At 31.6% G+C, this 20,449-nt stretch overlaps 2 protein-coding genes across 2 annotated transcripts; one reads left to right on the plus strand and one right to left on the minus strand.

Moving 5' to 3' along the window:
• Window positions 1–1,185: 1,185 nt before the first annotated feature.
• On the minus strand, window positions 1,186–7,150 carry LOC113868827 (AP-2 complex subunit mu). The gene is made up of 13 exons (XM_027504753.1): window positions 6,862–7,150; window positions 6,223–6,400; window positions 5,882–5,972; window positions 4,971–5,065; window positions 4,512–4,601; window positions 4,370–4,418; window positions 4,159–4,297; window positions 3,842–3,958; window positions 2,918–3,008; window positions 2,689–2,831; window positions 2,161–2,275; window positions 1,703–1,747; window positions 1,186–1,623 (listed from the first exon to the last, which is right to left on the minus strand). Exons 1-13 carry the CDS (start codon window positions 6,942–6,944, stop codon window positions 1,543–1,545), a joined length of 1,317 nt encoding a protein of 438 aa, XP_027360554.1. The 5' UTR covers window positions 6,945–7,150; the 3' UTR covers window positions 1,186–1,542.
• A 3,905-nt stretch (window positions 7,151–11,055) lies between these two features.
• Window positions 11,056–15,471, plus strand: LOC113869004 (AT-hook motif nuclear-localized protein 13-like). Its single transcript, XM_027505081.1, has 5 exons — window positions 11,056–11,617; window positions 11,703–11,755; window positions 12,032–12,163; window positions 14,524–14,685; window positions 14,896–15,471. Exons 1-5 carry the CDS (start codon window positions 11,185–11,187, stop codon window positions 15,169–15,171), a joined length of 1,056 nt encoding a protein of 351 aa, XP_027360882.1. The 5' UTR covers window positions 11,056–11,184; the 3' UTR covers window positions 15,172–15,471.
• Window positions 15,472–20,449: the final 4,978 nt, after the last annotated feature.

Below are 20,449 nucleotides of genomic sequence, written 5' to 3' on the forward strand. Positions count from 1 at the left end.
AAGATTGGTGGTGAGAAGAGAAAAAAAAAAAAGAAATGGATTGTATTGCATGGAAAGAGAAAAAAAAAAGACAAATAAGTATGTTTTGTTATGTGAGACTAAATTATTTGATTGAGTGACATGGTGGTGCAATTTTTGAATTTTCTTATTTTGTAATTGGAGGACATTACCTACACTTGTTAGGTTATGATGATTTTATTTCCTTTTTAGACGAGACTGGTTAATTAAAAATAAAAAAAAAGATAGTTTCATTCAAAATAAAGACGAAACTATCATTGACATGATAGAAAAAAGTCTCTGACAGAAAAAAAAAATTTGTTATTTTAATTTGAGAATTTTATTTTAAATTTGTATTAAATAAATAAATAAGCCTTCTATTATATATTATAACTTTCTTATTTTACTATAATAACAAAATAAGAATGTAAGGTATTGAATATTAAAAATTACAAAAATAAACAGTATATTTTGCAGTTATTTTATTTTGACCGTTTCTTTGTCATTATAATATTTTCCCATTATTACTTTTTAGGTATTATTTTATGGTTACTTTCTGATTTTTATAATGTTATTTTATTGTTATTTATGATGTCGTATATATAACATGAAATGTCAGGATGGCTATTCACCTTTCTGCAGTTACATTTATATATTTGATTATTCTAAAATTAAAAAAAAAACATAAAATGAGAAAGTGAAACTTTATTCGTTATTAATTTTAAATTAAATATATTTACAAAGTATTTTAAATTAAATCGATGATAAATAAAAGCTTTATTTTCTTATTTTGAACATTTCGTCATCTTAGATGAAAAGATAACTAAATCCACATGACTTCAAAATATTTTAGAATTACCATGCTTGTAAAAACATTTTCAGTTTTTAGTTTCGGTACATATTAATATTAAGGAGTGGAGGAGGACAAAGCTCTTGTATGTGTATCCCACAACTGTAAAATGTAACCATAAAATAAATAATCCGGAAGAAAAATTCGTAGTATTTATATATAACTTTGCTTTCTTATCTTTCTGTTTAAGAGGATTTCTTCCCTCGAAGCGACGAATCCATCACCTAAGACTGTATTGTTTAATGAGTAGCCATATAAACAGTAGTCTCCCATATATATATATATATTTTTATTTTTTTTTTATTTTCTTTTTTTTTCAAGTAGTTTCTGTATGTTGACCAGAAAAAAAAATAGTTTCTGTATAAAATGAACGCCAACATGAAGTTTGACAATGACAAAGAATTACAAAATGCATCACTCAAACATTATCAATAAAATACAAAGTGTACAAGGGAGATGGAATCAATTTAAGTTTCCATTAACAAGCTGGCCCCGGAATAAAAAAAATTCAAGAGATTTTTCACACGTATAATCATTTTGACAGCACACTATATGATGAGGGACGCCTCAACCTTAACAAGAAACTCTGCTATGATTGGATAACTAGATAGAACTGCAGCTTTAAAATTATTTAGGATATAGCTTCAATCTCCACCCACTAATCGTGACGCTTGAAACCAACAATTCCGATATGTCTAACACCTTATCTCGTAAGATCCTGCTTTTGTAATATAACGAACCCACTCAACAGTGTTGTATCCACTCTTCTCCCACACCTTAAACGAAAAAATTTGATATTTGTTATAAGGAAATTCAGAGAAAAAAAATAAAAGCCTAGTAAGACGGGATGGCTACCTTGAGAAAACGGACTCGTAAACCAGATGCCGTGAACATGGGAACCTGCATCAAGAAATATATAAGACTAATACATCAAGCTACTATATAAGAAACAGAGAGAATATGATATATTACTTTAGAAGTTTTGCCCGTAGCAGAGGACCAATATCCACTAAAGTTTACCCAAAAAGGAAAGAGTTAAAAAGAACAACTTTTGTTGAGAGAAAGGAAAAGTAATTGCTGAAAATAGTGTCAAGGCACTAGACAGTCAACGGTATATATATCTTAATACAATAATGAATATACAGGTCCTCCTAGTCCCTAATTTCCCTATTCAACATATTACATTAAACATAGACACTAAGCTGGATTAATTACATATTGAACCATTTTCATGAATATGCTTTCACAAATACTCTTCAGGCAACCAGGAAGTTCGACCCATATTTACAGAATTTGTTGAAGTGATAACAAACCTGAAACTCCATCTGAATTGGCGGTCTAGTCCAAGATTTCTTTTCTGTCATTGTAGAAATAAGTTCAACTTCTGCACTTAAGGTTGGCTCGGTTTGCCCAGGAAATTTTCTTATTCTGCAAATTAAGAACATGTTTGGAAGTTAGAACAGCTTCATACTGAATGTAAAAATACTAAACCCCCAGGTTCTGATGAAAGGGAAACGGGTAACAACTGATTCATTAAAATATCACTTGAAAATAATAGGACAAGGCTCTTGGGCTAAAATTGAAGCAAGTGAATGAAAACCATATTCAACGGTACCCTAATAATAATTAAATAAAAAAGGAATCCTAATTTACAATAACAATGTAAAACAACATATTTCAAAATATAAAATTAAAAAGTAAATCATGCAGATTTATGTTTCGACTTCGGCTATGTTTTATATATACTTGAGATGCTTTTTGAGTTAGCTTCTGATAACAACTTTCAATAATTTTTATTTCACATAGTAATCATAGTAATCATAATAAAGTAAAGCTCTTACTTCCAAACCAAACAATCAATAGCTGCATTATATTTTGCTCGGCCAGATGTGACTGTGAAACTTGTTTTTGCTGTTTGTTTTGGCACAGGAATTTTGACAACCACCCCTAGAGCAAACATCTTTGCACCAAAGACACTTTTTACCTGGAAAACATGTTAAAAAATAAATAAACAAAACAAATGAAGGATAGATAACTTTCACTAGACCTTCAACATGAAAATTTTCAAACCTTCACATTTACTTCCATCCTTGTTCGACCAAGTTCCTTGATAGTTGGCAACACTTTGAAGGGAAGATTAACACCCTCAGTGATACGATATCTAGCGATATGAAATTATGTTAGCAAATATTAGACCAAACCAATGCCATTCTAGCACCCTTAATATCACGAGATCCTCTATCACTGGTAATTTTTATAAACCCAAGTGATAAAAAAATATGGTAAAATAGACTCCTTGGAGCCAAGCAATATGCTTTGAATTTCATAATGAGCAAATGCTGTGCATAAGGAGATGAGAATCACATTGATGCCACAAACATTATAAAAGGAAGAAAAGTAATCTAACAACAAAGGAAGCATAACTATCTTTGCAAATGACACTAACAAAAAATAATTTCCATGACAATATTATGTGAAAGCGTACAAGTTAAATGCATAGGATAGGCAAGGAAAAACCAATGAACTGAAGAAATGGATGCTCATAAGAAAGATTTCAGATAAATCCCTTGACTCAGAGTCTTGGAAATAACAGGACTGGATTTATCGTTTATGAAAATTGGGCAGTTGTAAGGAATAAGACTCTAAGCACAATTAGCTTCCAAATTTTGGTGACCTATTAGGATGTCTTAGAAGGAATAAAGCTCTTTCATAGAAGCTTAAATCATAATATTGAGATGCTAATTATCCATTTTCCTGACCAAAGTTTGATGATGGAGATCTACCAAGAAATACATTATCAATTGCCTAGTAAAAAAATAACAGAAAGTAATTTTGAAATGGTTAATAAAAAGAAGTTCAAAGACCAAAGAAAAGGAATCACAAACCCTTCTACCCAACTGTCCCTTGTCCCACCAAAAGTTACAGTAATATGTTTGCTGCAAGTTATACAAACTTTGATATATCATCAGATATAATGAAAAGGCAAAAGCTTACTTCATTAGTTCAAATTCACCATCAGGTGGCACAAAACTAACTGTCTTCTCTGAGTTGAACCTTGTCAAATTTACACATTGATGGAATGTGACATCGTCAAGCTCAATAGTTTTACCACTGCAAAATAGATTTTGTTGAAAATAGAAAACAATATTAGCATTATAGTAGAGAAAATAAAACAGGAGGATGAAATATCCAGCGCACACACACAAAAGTAAACACATAATTTCCTTTAATAATGCAACAAAACATAGACACAAGTTTCAAACAACAACATTGAAGGAAAATGTGGGAAACCATGTCTAAATGAAAACTACCTTTTAGTAGGACGAGATTTAAGTTGTGACTCTTTCTCAAGGCCAATCTTGTCATTCAAACCCAGCTTCAAATCAGGCATTCCCGAAAGAAAGCACTTCATAAGAATCTTCCCGGTCACATCACAGCGCAGAACAACACCTAAATCCATAAAACAATTAGCAGGCAATTAAGAAAATATCAACATGGAGGCAATCAAAGTTGATGACCCACCTTTTGAAGACATAAGAAGATTCACACTCTCCACAATGTCCAGGAAGACCTGCAATGGCCAATGGGTCAATATTGTGAACTTGCAATTGCAATAATATGACATTGACAATAAAGAGTGGATGTAGGATGGTATACAACTCACTTCATTCTTTTTGTACACAAGGCCTTCCCTCCGCCAACCAACAGCACCAGTAACTTGTAAAGTTGCATTTGGAACAGGTCTATCTGAGGGCTGTCACCCCAACCATTGCATGCAAAACAAGATAAATTAAAGGATTCCACCAAACATTCCACACACAAAACATATTAAGAAATGTAAACTCAAAATCAAAGCAAAAAATAAATGGACAGACAAACACAACACTTAGCACACACAGCCACTAACTCGTAAAGTCACATTTTGAAACAGGACAGGTCTATCTGTGAAGGGTTCCCCCTTTCCTCACAAAATGATATTTGATATTTTCATTTTCAAGCGATTTCTCCAAGATTCATTTTTTCTGAATTTTTTCATGTCAATATGAGCCATTATCGGGTCCAATCAAGTACATTTCCATGTCCTTACTTCATGGTGTCAACAACAGCATGGGTAGAAACTAACCTTGGATGAAAATGGGGAACGCACTCCTTCCTGAGTGATGTAAAGCTTCAAGATCTCGGGTGAAAGATTTTGAGGATAACCAAAGTCCATGATTTCTGCAAATGTGTGAAAATATTTATCAGAAACTCATTCAAAAGATAAATATTTTCTGTCATGAGAATAGTACTTGGTCTTTTATTATTACGTGAATTTTTATTGAGCAAAACATATTTTCTCAATCTGTTGACAAAATACATAAATGCACAATCCAAAATACCTAATACTTTATCAACCAAGAACACTATTACAGGTTCATATATGCAAGCAAGAGAAACCTTCCAGTTCCACTTCTGTTTCATTTCACAATCAAAGCCCTAGTTTACAACCTATTTGTACCATGGTAGTTTCCATAAAATTTTGAAGAACATATGGAATTATGACTGCTGTTTTGGTCCCGCTATTATTACCCATACAATATAAAGTTTGCAAGCAATATGAAAATTCCAACAAAGAAAATGTATCCTTCTCTTTGTTAGCCACTTAGCCTGAAGGTTTTTGTCACCATGAATAAATGTATTAGTTTAGAAGAATCATTAATTTTTTTTTCCCCAGCTAAAATCCCAGTTTCAAAAATGATGCCAAGACTCATGTATGCTGTATTTTATATTTCCAGCAAATTCAAATCACATATAAATATTTCATAATGAACAAGGTAATGCTGTAATGCTCTTGCATCTCCTCTTCAGTGTAGGTAAAACCTTGGGCAGATAATAAACTTAGCCAGAAAATATCCATCTAACTAATGACAATGTTTAAAATTATAGGAAGCTAAAACCATCAATTGACTTTCATTTCAACATCAGCAAGCATTACAGACCAACATCAAAATTGAACATGTAAGGAATTTAATTCATCACCATGTAATTACATACCATCTAGTAGCTCATAAATGAGTACAAAATTATTGCGAATTGCATCCTCATCAAAGGCACCACCAAAATATGATTTGAATAGCGCAACAGCCTGAAAAGAGGACATATTATCAACTATGATCAACTATATAACCACACGTAAATGTTAATTTGTGATCAAATATCAAGAATTGGAAGACAAAATGTCATGCACAAGCAACAGAGACAACAAAGCCTTTGTCACAGAGTTGAGGAACAATGGCATAGAAAAAAACCAAAGCCCACGTCCTGAATCATAATTTAACAAACAAAGCCAGACATCAGATAAGTGGCAGTGGCAGTGACAGGCAGAGGTTAAATACCTCAACAACAAACTTGAAGGCGCAAGCTACATTAGCATTGCTGCTGACAACAATCACAATGTAGACATTACTGATCCTCATGTAAAAGAAAGAGCAGCCACCAATCTGCCTCACAGGACAGGTACCAAGTTCTTTTGTTTGCATTATATGCGTCCGAAAAGCATCAACCATATTTCCCCTGTAAAGCTACGAATTAGAAGACACAACATCGCCCCCCGAGAAATAATAAATGAACTTCTAAAAGCTCAATCAAGAAGATTCAGGGTTTTAAGAAACGGCATTGCAAAAGCAAAAATTCGTTATCACTAGTCCTAGCTGCATTACGAGTGGAACGTTCAGCATATGGCCAAACATTGTTTGAAAATTGAAACCGAGAAGTCACCACTCACAGGCTTCGATTGCAACGCGCCTAATTGTTTCCAATAGGACGAACCTCAAACGTAATAGACGAGCAAGTAAAACTAATTTTCCATAGTCCGAGTTCGTTAACTACAACGGATTATGAAAATTAGGTCATAGAACATATCAGAGTGCAAACAACGGTAACGGTCCATTTTCATTTGATTTCATCACTGAAGATCTACACTAAGCGGCAACGTTAGAGATGAGCTCAAGAGAGTGAAAAGGAAGAGATGTTACCCAACATCGTCTCGATAGAGGCGATTGATGAGAACGTCCCCGCGGAGGTTTAAGAAGTATATAGCGGAAGCAGCCACCGGCATCTCCGATCCGGCGTATCGACTTCCTAATTTCCCGAGGAAGAGCTTCCAGAAGAAGAAGAACAATCAGACAAGGTGGCTCCGCCGCAGATCTGTGGCTCGGAGGAGGAGGAGCAACTAAACGTCGTCGACGGAGTGCAGAGAAGAACAAGCACTACAAAATGAGGAGACGACTCCGTTACTTGTCAGCGTTTTTGGCACACCAGCATACCAACACACAACCCCGTTCAGCTATTCACTTTGACGGCACGTGCGTCTCCCGTGAGTGTATTTAGTGAACCATTGTTTTTATTATTATTATTTATATAAATAACATGAAATAATATATTTCTTGATTTAAAATTACAGGTTAATTCGATTAGAATATTTCATTTATCTTTATCCCAAATTCCCAATTAATCATTGTTAATTTATTTGTCTATTAATTTAGCCTTTGATCAAAATAAAGAAAAGAACCTTAACTAATAAAATAATTATATGTAAAATAAATAACAATAATAAATTTTTGTTTAAATTTATTTAACTTTAAATTAATATAAAAATAAATAAAATTTATTTTATAAGTTAAAAATAATTTATATTTTTTTATAAATTCTAAAAAAGACGCCTTTATTTAAATTTTTATAATGTAAAAAAATAAATTATTTTTAATTTATAAAATAAATTATATATATGTACCGATACCCTCAAATAGAGTGCCAACAACGTGTCTTGTCGTTTGTTAGTATCACGAACCTTATTTAAAAAGGATTTGGTCCTTAAAAAAATGCAAAAAATATATTTTCATTTAAAAATATAATTAATCATTTGAAATGAGAATTTTAATATATTTTAAAATGGATATTGTAAATAATGATTGAAAATATTAGTTTTTAAAATAATATATGTAATTTATTCTAATAATAAAATTAACAAAATTTTCATTCATTTTTTATTATCTTTATTGTTTAAATTTGTTATTTTTATATTTATTATTATTTTATTTTATCAACATAATACTTATTATTAATTCTTAAAAATATAGTCATTATTTTATATTCTAATTCACTCAATTTTTTATTTTTTCTTTTATCTCCTCTTTGACTTTCTTCATTTTTTTAAATATCGCTAGTTAATAAATAAAAAATATTTTAAATATTTTAATCATAGTTGTTAATGTAATTTAACATGATTTGTAATTAAATATTTTATTTTTTAACTATTATTTTTAAATACTATACTTTTTTCCCTGATATTAAGTTATTTTTATTTAAATTTTTAGTATTTTATATATTTAAGAAATGTTTAAAATGTGTATAAATAATTTATAAAAATAGATTACAAATCTCATGCATTATTTTAATTTATTTCCATAAATTCATTTATATAAATTATTAAAAAGTGTTTTAAAATCATTTAATAAAATTTATAGTTAAATTATGATATAGTTATATATATATGAACAATTTTAAATCGCAATTTTAATAAGTTGCATATTATATATTTTTTATTTTTTATTACTTAATTTAGTATATTATTCATTTATGTGATATTGTTTTTTTTTTTAAAAAAAAATAGTATCATCCTTAGAACTCCAATACACCTATTGTTGATGTGAAAAAAAAAACTCTATACCAAAAATAATTTTTAATTAATCTTATTTTAAGAATTTTTTTAAAAATAATATTATTTATACTAAAATTATCTTTAGAATAATTAATACTAAAATTAAAATAAATATCTTATAATTTTAATGTATAAGATAATTATAATTTTTTTTATGTATGTTATGTTAACTAATCTTATTTTAACTAGTTATTTTACTAAAATTAATACTATAATTTATTATTCCTCATTTTATTTTGAAATTTGTAATCTTATTTTTAAAATATTTAATTTTATAACTCAATCAATTATAAATTTAATTTATATTTTTATAAAATATATGTCAATTAAATTTATCACAACTTTTTTTTTACTCATTAATACTACAATTAAAATTAAATTCTTATAATTTTTAATTTTATTTTTTAAATTTTATAATCTTAAATTTTAAATTTAAACATTTTTTAAATTTTTTTTAAATAAATGTCACATGTCAATGTCTGAAATAATATCGCACCTAATAAGTAGATAGCAGAATCATCGTAAAATTAGTTATCGATAATAATATCGTCAAACAAAAAAAATACTAATTTTTTTGTTTAATATGTGTCATCATAAGCATCATTCTAATAAGTACGATACTGTTTTAAAAAATAGTATCATTTGTAAAATTTCGATACACCTAGTAACACAGAAAAAATAAGCCCCAAATAAATTTTTTTTAATTAACCTTATTTTAAAAAATAGTTTTTAAAATAATATTATTTATATAAAAAAGCCTGCCATTTGACACTCTCACTGTCATTGACATCAATACCATCTTCCACAAACTCAACGTTGACGCCTTCATCCGCCATTAACAAATCTCAGCCTCCATCCCCAACTCCTACCACAGCACAACTTCACTGTTAAGTTATCTTTCAGCTTTAAGAAATGGTTGTGGAGTCTTCTCCAGAGTGGTTAATCGATGGTTGTACACATCTTGGTCTCACTACTAAATTGATTTCAATCGATTCTTCTACAATTAACACGTCAAGCAAGCTCGAGACAACAATGGGCAAAATAGTATATGAATTGCAAACGAGCTAACTAATTATCTATTGAAAATTAATAATTTTTAATATGTATACAATAAAAAACACTAAATAGTTTTTTATTAAAAATATAACGTTTACTATTGTCAATGAATCTTTGATTTTTTATAAAAAATTTGATACATGTAAATTTTTTATTGCAAATTTTTAGATGGACATTAAAAATATCAAATAAAATATTAGCATTACTTATTTTACAAATTTAATGAATTACTTTAGCCTAAAATAAAAATAATAAATTACATTAAATTAAGCCCAAAACATAAAATTTGTTTTTAAGACTTCAAAACATTACCTGCGTCGTGTTTAAAAAAACTTGAGTGATATTATTATTATTATTATTGAAACGGCAAAACTAATGCCTCTTACTTAATTTTCACCATTCAATAATAATATTTATGTTTTTTTATAAATTTTTTATTATACTATGTTATTTATTACGTCTTTTTTTAAAAAAAATTGCTGGATTTATATAATGATAACTTTTGTGACCCATTTACTTTATTGATTGATGCACACAAATTCCACTCAAATATGGTGATCATGCAATATTAAAGGTCAAATAGCATGCGGCAGCTATTGTTGACCTCGATACCCTACAATTGTAAACTTGATCGGTGGCGTTGCATGTTAATTAGCTAAGGACTTTTTTTTTTAAAAGAAAAGGTTTATGATTATTTTAGATGCCGCCATTATGTTTATATGCTACTAAATTGTTCAATATTTTAGGTTAAGACGAATTTGCATTAATATTTAATTTTCACTCAACAACAAAACGAGGTATAATTATCACCTTAACATATTCAATGAAGTTGGTAGCATCAGCATGTTCATGTTACCATGGCTACGAGCAATATTTTATAATTATTTACTATCTTTTAATAATTAAAAGAATATCGTCGTATTCTTAATATGTATGTTTATAATATAAAAAAAGTAATTAACAGAAGGTTAAACCTTTTCAAATGGTTTTAATTGGTTAAAAAATCAATAAAAGAAACATTATATTAAAAGTCATGATAAAGAGAAACTAATAATATTTTTTTAGAAAACAAATTAGATTTTTTGGTTACAAGTATCTAATCTCTATAATTCTCTTTTAAAGGAATTAATATCTGAAAGGATTTGGTTAAAAAAGAAAAAAAGAAACACATAGCTCTTTTGATTACAGGCTCATAAAAATATAAGCCAAAGCTGGTAAAAATGAAAAAGTAATTTTAAAAATAAAAAGATTTAAAAAAAGTTGATACATTGTAGAAATGAAACGATGAACGTGACAGGGATCGGGAAATAGGGAACTACGATATCCATATCTCTTGAAAGCATGAACGGAATGAAGAATAATAAATTAGGGGGGAGAATAAAAAAAAATCTAAAAGTAAAACCCTAAATTAATAAGCCCAAAGCATCGATGTTCCCTCGCTGCCCCTGATTCCATATATAATGTAATATTGGGGTGCGCTTTTTCTCCGTTCATCACATCACCTTCCTCACACATTATTAAGCAGCTAAAAGAGCTAACACTAGCGCTCCGTGATCCGCATTTTGGTGATCCGGTGGCCGCGATGGATTCTCGGGAACCGCCTCAGCCACAACTGCCAAACATGTTGGTGGGACCCACTTCTTACCCTTCCATGATGGCCCCCGCCACCGCCCGATTCCCATTCAACAGCAACAACCCTTCCGAGCCTCTCAACATCAACAACAACATCAACAACACCAACGACGACGACAACAACAACAACATCATCAACAACAACAACAACAGTACCAGCGCCACGTGCGAGGCCCTCAAGCCGTGCGGGCTTTCCTCCGACTCGGCGAAGAAGAAGAGAGGGCGGCCCAGAAAATACTCGCCTGATGGCAACATCGCCTTGGGCCTGGCCCCAACTCCGGCCCACGCAGCCTCTTCTTCTTCCGCCCCCTCCACCGAACCACTCGCCAAGAAGAACCGGGGACGCCCTCCGGGCTCTGGGAAGAAGCAGATGGACGCCCTCGGTATCGCTATTTCACCCTTTCTCTTACTCTCTTTCGTCATTGTTTTGATTGCATCGTCACGTGACGTGACTTTTTTATTGCTCAGGAACCGGCGGAACTGGTTTCACTCCCCATGTCATCTTGGTTGATTCCGGCGAGGTATGCACTAATGGTCCATACTCACTACTTCTATAGTCACATATATAAGTTATATGTTTAATAATTACGTGAATATTTATTACTTGCATCACCTTTTTCCTTTTTAATTAGGGGTTTAAGTTTGAATGTTTGTTACTTTATTAATTGCAAAGCTAATTTAGATTCACATTTTGTATGTGCTTGCTCAGTGCTCACCTTCTTTGGTGGCGTGGTGGGGTTACTGTTGTTGTTACGAGTTGTTGTCGCCAGTTACCAGCGTGCTTGATTTGTTTGTAGGATATTGCTGCAAAAATTATGGCCTTTTGTCAACAAGGACCCAGGACAGTTTGCATTCTTTCTGCTAATGGTGCTATCCGTAATGTTACGCTTCGACAGCCAGCAATGTCTGCGGGTACTGTGACGTATGAGGTACTTCTTACATTCTTTTACAATCCTTTCAATGATCACGCTTATCTACTGTAGAAAAATTTTGTTAGTTGGAAATCATATTATGGAATATATGCTTGGTTGATGTGCTCATGTGCATATTCCTAAAAGCTCTCTATCAAGTAGATTATTAAAATATTCGCTTCTTTTATCTTCCAATGCTTGATAAAAAATGTTCCTACTGAAATTAGGAAGTAAGAAGCCTATGTGCTTTGTCCTATGCCAGTGGGAAATAGATTTTATTTTCTTTTTTTCCTTTTTATTTCTATCTTATATCTTTAATTTCATTTCTTGCAATGCGATTTTTTAATTATTATTCTGTTGTGCACTATTTTGTGTGGCAAAGGAGAGATGTGGGATCATACAATTTCAAATCAATCACTGGAACTGTTTAGGAAGATCTACTTTAAAAATTGGTATATAGAAAGATTGACTGAATGTTGTATGCTCAGTTAGGTTTATTGCATAAATTCTTCTAGACAATCCTGATTTTACTGTGTGAATGAACTGCTGTAAAAACCGTAAATTCTTCTAGACAAGTACCCCTTTTTATTTATATATAATTTGATCTGGAAACTTTGCTTCAAAAACTATATTTCTATTGTTGTGGATAGAACTGGATCTTTTGGTAGCATGCCTAGCTTTTTAGGGATTCTGTGTGAAGAAAAGATCTTTCAGACTTTGAGGTGCCTATCACACAATTTCACTTGTCACATAAGTTTGTCTCCTCCTACAACCTTGACCCCTTTCTAGTCTCAGTTGGTTCCAACACTATGGATCTCTTTTTACTGATAAGTTTTAGGGTATTGAAACGCCCAAGTTATGAAGTATTGCGATTGGCCTTCTTACTTTATGAATATTTCATGCTTGATAGCTTCTAGTTTGTCTTTGAACATGTAGGAGCAAAGTGATAGTTTAGTGCAAAGTGTCATAATTGAGTATTGAAGCAGAAGCTTGGGGTGGGGGGTTATAGGATCCTTGAATTGTAATCTTAGATGTGTGTGAAAAATAACCTCTAAATCACAGAAATATTTAATTAAATTTAAATTGAAGATTCATAAGGTGTTAGTTAAAAATTTAATTATGCAACAAACAGCATGTATCAACCACACAGCAACATGACTGGTCCCATGATTTTCGGCCTTGGTGTGACTATCCAAAGTGATCCACCTCTAAAAGTGATTCAGCATGGCACACAACTTGCAGGAGAGGAAAAAAATGGTTGAATAATACAATCCAACAAGTTGCAGTGCAATTTGACAATACTTGTTTGGTACGAGAACTAAAAGTGATTGAATATACCAATTTTTTTTTACTTTCATGTTATGTTTACTCAAATAGAAGGGAAAAATAGAGAAATGTGTTGTTTTTAGTTGGTGGTAGGCTACCATTGGATTTGTTGGAACCAAATGAGCCATTTGCTCTACAAATGAATTATGCTTTCTTCTGTTTGCATCTTCTTAAATAATATAATCCTTTTGGTGTAAAAAAATGGGAAATATATAGCTATGCAGTTTATGACCCAAAATAAATTTTCACACAAACATGATTGGTTATCTGAAAAATAAATGTGTGCACACATAGAAGAGATAAGGGTATTTGACATGGTTCTGAAAAAGATCGATGATTGGTTATCTGGTTACTGGAGGTGATAGTCATGGAAAACAGCTATAAACCTTTGAACATGAGTTCGGTGCTGTTAAATATTGGTTTTTATTTTTTAATCTAAAATGCAATGTATTTGGCCATGGTATCAGTTGGAACAATTAGGTAATGGTGAAGATGGGATAAGTATGTTTCAGGAAAAAGGTTTTCAGTCCTGAACTTGTGATTGTGTGAATTACCATTATATTTAGATAGTCCTTCCTTAGTCATTCATTATCCTGGTAGATGTTGTTGACCTTCATCAATCCAAAATCTACTTTGCAGCACAGGAGAAGAACTGATTTTTTTGCACTAATTATGTTGATGTCTTGGTTAATTGTTTTCCAAAAACAATTTTCAGACTTTATGATTTACTCGTGTTAGAGCTGCTGTGTGTGTAACCAACATTTTCTCATCTTTGCTTTTACTCCAGGGTACTTTCTACCTTGGTGCACTCTCGTAATTGCCAAGGGTATAGTTATTTAATAACAGGGTTTGAAAGTCTGTAATAATATTTCCTTTTTCTGAAAAGGAACCAAGTTTAGGTGCATCTTTGGTTCTGCATATGTTTGATGTTGCATAATTTAGTTGTCAGAATGTCATTATTTTTACTCTATTGATTAATTATATAATTAAATATAATAAGTTTAGGTGTTTAGGTTTAATTCTCTTCACATGTTGTGTCTTTTCCATTACAGGGTCAATTTGAGATTATATCACTTTCAGGTTCTATAGTACTATCTGAAAATAATAGTGGTCGTAACAAACTGGATGGCCTGAGTGTGTCTCTAGCAGGGTCAGATGGACGAGTATTGGGTGGTGGAGTTGCTGGAACGCTTACTGCAGCATGCCCAGTGCAGGTATTGTTCTCAAATGGTAAAAAATTTATTTCAAATTGAAAACAAAGGACCTATATTGGAATTTTCCTTCTGCACTTATAGATAATAAATGTTCTATAAGAGCGCATTGTGTATAAATAAGTTCTTGGGTATTGGAGATTCTATTTTTGCATGTAGGGTTGATCAAACTCTGACGGATTACATTTGTGACTCATTAAAAATAATCAACAGGTGATTGTGGGTAGCTTTATTGCTGATGGCAAAAAGTCAAGCTCAAGTAACCTGAAATCTGGACCTTCTTCAACGCCATCGACCCAAATGTTAACGTTTGGTGCTCCTTTGACTCCAACCAGTCCTACTTCGCAAGGGCCTTCAACTGAGTCCTCTGAGGACAATGAGAATGGTCCTTTTAGTAAGGGTCCAGGACTCTACAATAATGCTAGCCAGCCCATTCATAATATGCCGATGTACCATCATCAATTATGGGCTGGCCAAACTCAGCAGTGATGATGTGCTTTAGGTTTAACAATGCAGAAGCAGGGTATTTGCATGATGATTGTTCAAAGTAGTGACTAGAGGTCAAATTCTAAAATCTAACACGCACTATTGGGGCCGATTTAGGAGTCTCAAGGTCTAAATCTATCTATCTATTTATCTATTTATTTTTCTGTTGATTAGGATTTTTAAATCATAATTGAAACACTGCCAGTGATGATAGCTTTTGGTTATTTGAGCTTATCCGCTAGTGTTCATTAGATATATGAGTTATGTTCCCGTAATCCGAGAAGCATATTCCTTTTCTAAATTTCATTCACGGCTTTGACCACCATCTCTCTTTCCTTCATTTCTTGCTGTGCTTGAAGAGAAAATAAATGCAGAAAAATAAGAGGTTGGGATTGATAATTGGTGCTCACCTGGTAGCCTGGCAAATAGCAAGACCCATGTCCTCCACGATAAACTGTCTTCTCCAATTCAGTCGCTGTCAATTTCTGAAAATTATTGGTGTGCAGGAGATTTCAGTTAATAGACTACTACACTAAACCCCTCGACTTACAAATCTCATTCAATCGAACTCTAAAGTTACAAGTAAAATGTTATTTTGATTTTTACAACTATCAAAATTTGTTCATTTTGCTTTTTCTTTATGTAACTTTAAAATATTTTTTTACAATTTTAGAAATTAAAATGATATTTTTTGTAATTTTAAAAATTATATTAATGTATGCTCATAATTTAGGACTAATTTGATATAATACTTGCCAAAGAATTAGACTCATTAATTATATACACGTAACTGCATTTTTATATATTAAATTGTTATATTTTATACTTCGTTTTTAAAGATTTGCACAATAAACAGTAAAAAGCAACTTTTTATTTCCACCGAACCTCATGCAATTGATTGAAAAATAAAAATAAAGCATATTTTTGTTATTAAAAAAAATCTCTAAGCAAATCGTCCTAAGTTTCTCTCTCTCCCTCGTGTACGAGTACTAGTAGTATTCGGGGACGTGGAAAAACCTCGGCAACATACTGAATACATTAGGTTAAAAGGACTCTCATAATCAACCAAATCGTCGTCCAGTTTCTGCCGAAATTTTCTCGTATGATCACCAACTGTGTTGGTTTGCTTTTGAATCAACTTCTAAACAAATTCACGAATGTGTACATGCACGAATACGTTGGTGGAGTTAGAGCTTGAGAAGCTCCATTGAAGGGAATTGTTATGGTTCCCTTGTGTTACACTCAAGTAAGATAAATTTGTTAGTAGTGAGTTTCATTTAAAATATTTAAAATTGTATCATATATATTATTAAAAAATGATAAATTAAATGAAAAACTAAAAGTAATTTAGTAAAATAATCTTACAAAAATATTGGAAAATGAAAACGCTTGTTATGCTAATTTTACTTCCTTTAAATATCATAACGAAACTTAAAGATCATTTACATGTATGTTTTCAATTTTTTCGACATTTGAATTTATTTGATAATGTTAAGATATTTGAGCCTAAATTACTTTCAAAAGCTAGCTTTTAGGAATATGACAATCCTAACCCTTATAAGGAGCCAATATGAGATATCCTAACACATATGTCACGTTTAGGATTAGATATCTAGTATGTGAAATTTGAAGGAGTGAACATTTACACAAGTGATACAACAAGACTAGATATTTGTAGGTTGCCTAACATTCAAACTGATATCATGTTAAGATGTCCCACATTAGGTAAGACTAAAGTTAGAATACTCTTTATAAAGGTTAAGGTAGTCTCTCTTTTAATAACTAATTTTTAAAAGTAAGTTGGGCTCAAATTTCTTAACAACTAAAGTAATTTTAAAAAAATATCAAGTAATGTGTTTTTTTTATAAAACAAACTAAAATCTAGTGTACCTTTTAAATACTTCAATGTTCTTTTAGTAACCTGCATGTGTTTTTCCTTTGGATTAGCCATGTAATGTGAAATCAAACACACAACATATATCATCTCTCAACGTGTAGCTGTTAGGTATATTAGATTGCCTACCAAGTGCTTGTACAAGGTTGTATCAACATCTTCTCCACCATCTCTTGATAACACAATTCTAGGCACTATTGGATTTTTTGACACTAAAGTTCCACATATTGAATCTTTCTAGAACTTCTTTTGCATATTTCTTTTGGTATAAGTGGATTCCATTTGCACTCTGACTTATTTCAACTCCAAGGAAGAACCCTATTTTGCCAAGGTCTATCATCTCAAATTCTTCCTTCATTAACTTCTTAAACCTTGTACACAATTCTTTATCATTCCCAATATAAATCAAGTCATCAACATACAGACTTACCATGATTAATCTTTTCTTCTCTTGATGAATATAGTATAGTCATGACTTCTCTTTGTAAATCTTTCTCTCTAAAAATAACTCTCAATTATGCTAAACCATATTCTTAATGTCTACTTTAACTCGTACAAGGCTTTGTTCAGCCTATTACGTTGTCTTTTTTTTTTCTTATTTGATGAAGCACTTAGGTTGGTCTATATATACTTTTTCCTTCAATTCTTCATATAAGAAGACACTTTTCACATCTAGCTAGTACACATTCCATCCTTATTGTGCTGCTGCAGCTAACAAGATCTCAACTGTGTCTCATCGAGTTACTTAAGTGTACACTTCATTGTGATCTGTCCTTTTAGTTTGTGTATACTTTTTTGTAATAAGTCAAACCCTGTATTTGTCAACCTTGCCTTCTTTCATTCAATTTGGTTTTGTAAATCCATTTCACTCTAATTTTCTTGGCATATTTTGATAGTCACTAACTCACATGTCTTGTTTTTCTTGATAGCATATATCTCAAGTTTCATTGTTTCTATCCTTTTTCCATCATTCGTAGCTTCATTATAATTTGAGTAGTCATCATTTGACATAAACAAAACCATATTTGCCTCTTGTTCTTCTTCAAAGAGGCCCTCAACACTTTCGTAGTCCTACAGTCAACTAGGTGCTTTTCTTTCTCCTTTAAGTTGTTCCTTAGGCTCTAGTGTATGCTCAAAGTTTCCAACATTATTCACTTTTGTTTCTACATCTAATTCTTCGTCAGAATCCTCCATATTAGTTCCATCATCACCCCAATCATGAGTATTTTATTTTGTTTCTGTTGAGTTCAGGTTCCAATTTCATTTTTCTCCTTCAAATATTAAATCCCTATTGGTTGTTATTTTATTCAACACTAGATCATACAAATGGTAAACTTTGGATTCGTCACTAACTTCAAGTAAGATACATTTGTGACTTCTATCATCTAGTTTAGTTCTCTTCAGTTCAGGTATATGGACGTGGGTTGTAACATCCCTATTTTCATATTAATTAAAATTGTATTGTTATGATGAATATGCATGTGAGGGGATGCTAGGAGAGTTTTGAAGTGTTAGAATTGCAAGGTTCTCGTTGTAGCGAGAGTGTGTCGCTGTAGCGAGATAAGTCTTGCTATAGCGAGAATAAGGGAATGAAATTGGGACATTCTAGAGCTTTCTCACTGTAGCAAGAACTTCTCGCTGTAGTGAAAGAAGTGGATAAGATTGTCTCACCTGCAATGAGAAGTCCCGCTGTAGCGAGAGGGGTCTCGCTGTAACAAGGATCCATTGCTGTAGCAAAAATGCATAAAACAGATGTAATTTTGTATGATATTTTCGCTGTAACAAGAAGATGTCTCGCTGTAGCGATAATATCGCGACTTTGAAAATATTTAAAGATTTTCATGCATGAAAACTTCATTTCTTCACTTTCTCTCACATCCAGACTTCGTTTTCTCTAAATACTCTCTACATATTCTTAGATAAAACCTCTCTAAATATCGATTATTCTCCAAATCAAAGGTTATAAGTTTGTTCTAAGTGATCCTAAGAAAGTTTTCCTAAGTTTAATTGCGTTTTTACCTTTTGTTTTCTTTGAATCGTGTTCTTAAGAAATAAATTTGTGTTATCTAGGTAAAAATGCCAGTTTAGGACATTTTTAATCACCAATCTATGTTTAAATATTCATTATAAGGTAAAGGGAGCTCCATTTTATCATTATATGTTATAGGTTATGTGTTGAGTTTCAGAGAGTATGTTTATATAGTATCTTTAATGATATATGCTTGAGTAAAAAGTAATAATGAAGAAAGATTGTTTGTATGAATATGTTTGATGTTTTGGTTGACTAATTATACTATATAAATATGAAATATATGATAAGAAAGCATGATATTATGATTAAACAAGTTTTGATGAAAGTTGATAAATGTACTGAATGTGATATGACTTTATTATTGAGAAATATTTGAATATGATGAATGAGTCATTGATGATTTATTAAATAATGTGGTTATTGAGATTATGAGTAAACGATGGGCAATATGGAATTAGTTTGGAAGTGCTATTAAACATGATTTTATGAATAGATTAGTATAAATAGTTATAGAGATATACTGAGGGTATAGAGTTTGGAGACGATATGAAAATCTCAGGAAAATGCAGAATAGTGAGCGACATTCGCGATTATGCATATATTATTGTTGAGTGTGAATGCGCTACATGGCCTCACACTCGTTTCCCAACTAAACTCCTCATTATGCCTTTGCTAAAGGGTTCGTGATTGCATACGTTGTATCTGTATTGCATGAGTTAACCAACAACTATTTACATAATTGAGTAAGACCTTAAGAACTCCTGGAGGCATTGAATGACTGTGATCACAGTGCACTGAAAGTGTGTGTTTAAAAATGGGAACGATAAAAGTGTGGTGAGATTGTGTGAACATATATGTTGGTATGAGAATGACCGATGTGTGGTAATGTAGTATAAACTAATATTTAATTATATAACTATGATAAATGTTTTGATATATCTATGTTGTAATTGAAAAATAGAATAGACACTCACCCTTACACAACTTTACAGGCAGTAAAGATGACGACACGTCCCATGCGGATTAGTGTAGTGGATGTTTATGCTAGTAGTAGGCTAAATTATGTTTTTAGCAAATATAGACGTGTAATACATTTGAATTTTAAAGTGTATTTTGGGGACAATCAGGAATATATTTTAGAAGTAGTCTATAATTATGCAGTTCCTTTTGATTTCCCAGCTAGTGGTCAAATTCATCAATCTCTTAGTTTTTATTTATACCAGGGAATGGAAAGCCTCCTCGGATCATGAATAATGTATTTTCTTACCATGATCATGATTTGCTAGGAAGGCCTAATAGCTACACATTTGAGAGATTTTCTAGTATAGAAACCGTGACGGATTCTAGTGATGTCT

Source organism: Abrus precatorius, unplaced genomic scaffold (genome assembly GCF_003935025.1).
Source record: "Abrus precatorius isolate BTA unplaced genomic scaffold, Abrus_2018 Scaffold6, whole genome shotgun sequence".
NCBI classification, from domain to species: domain Eukaryota; kingdom Viridiplantae; phylum Streptophyta; class Magnoliopsida; order Fabales; family Fabaceae; genus Abrus; species Abrus precatorius.

Excerpts from the sequence above, each read along its gene's own strand:
- LOC113868827 (XM_027504753.1), bottom strand. The coding sequence starts at position 6,944 with ATGCCGGTGGCTGCTTCCGCTATATACTTCTTAAACCTCCGCGGGGAC. Across the intron at positions 2,276-2,688 it reads ATTGATTGTTTGGTTTGGAA|AATAAGAAAATTTCCTGGGC; the intron begins GTAAGAGCTTTA and ends CTTAATTTGCAG. Across the intron at positions 1,624-1,702 it reads TACGAGTCCGTTTTCTCAAG|GTGTGGGAGAAGAGTGGATA; the intron begins GTAGCCATCCCG and ends TTTTCGTTTAAG.
- LOC113869004 (XM_027505081.1), top strand. The coding sequence starts at position 11,185 with ATGGATTCTCGGGAACCGCCTCAGCCACAACTGCCAAACATGTTGGTG. Across the intron at positions 11,756-12,031 it reads TCTTGGTTGATTCCGGCGAG|GATATTGCTGCAAAAATTAT; the intron begins GTATGCACTAAT and ends ATTTGTTTGTAG. Across the intron at positions 12,164-14,523 it reads CGGGTACTGTGACGTATGAG|GGTCAATTTGAGATTATATC; the intron begins GTACTTCTTACA and ends TTTCCATTACAG.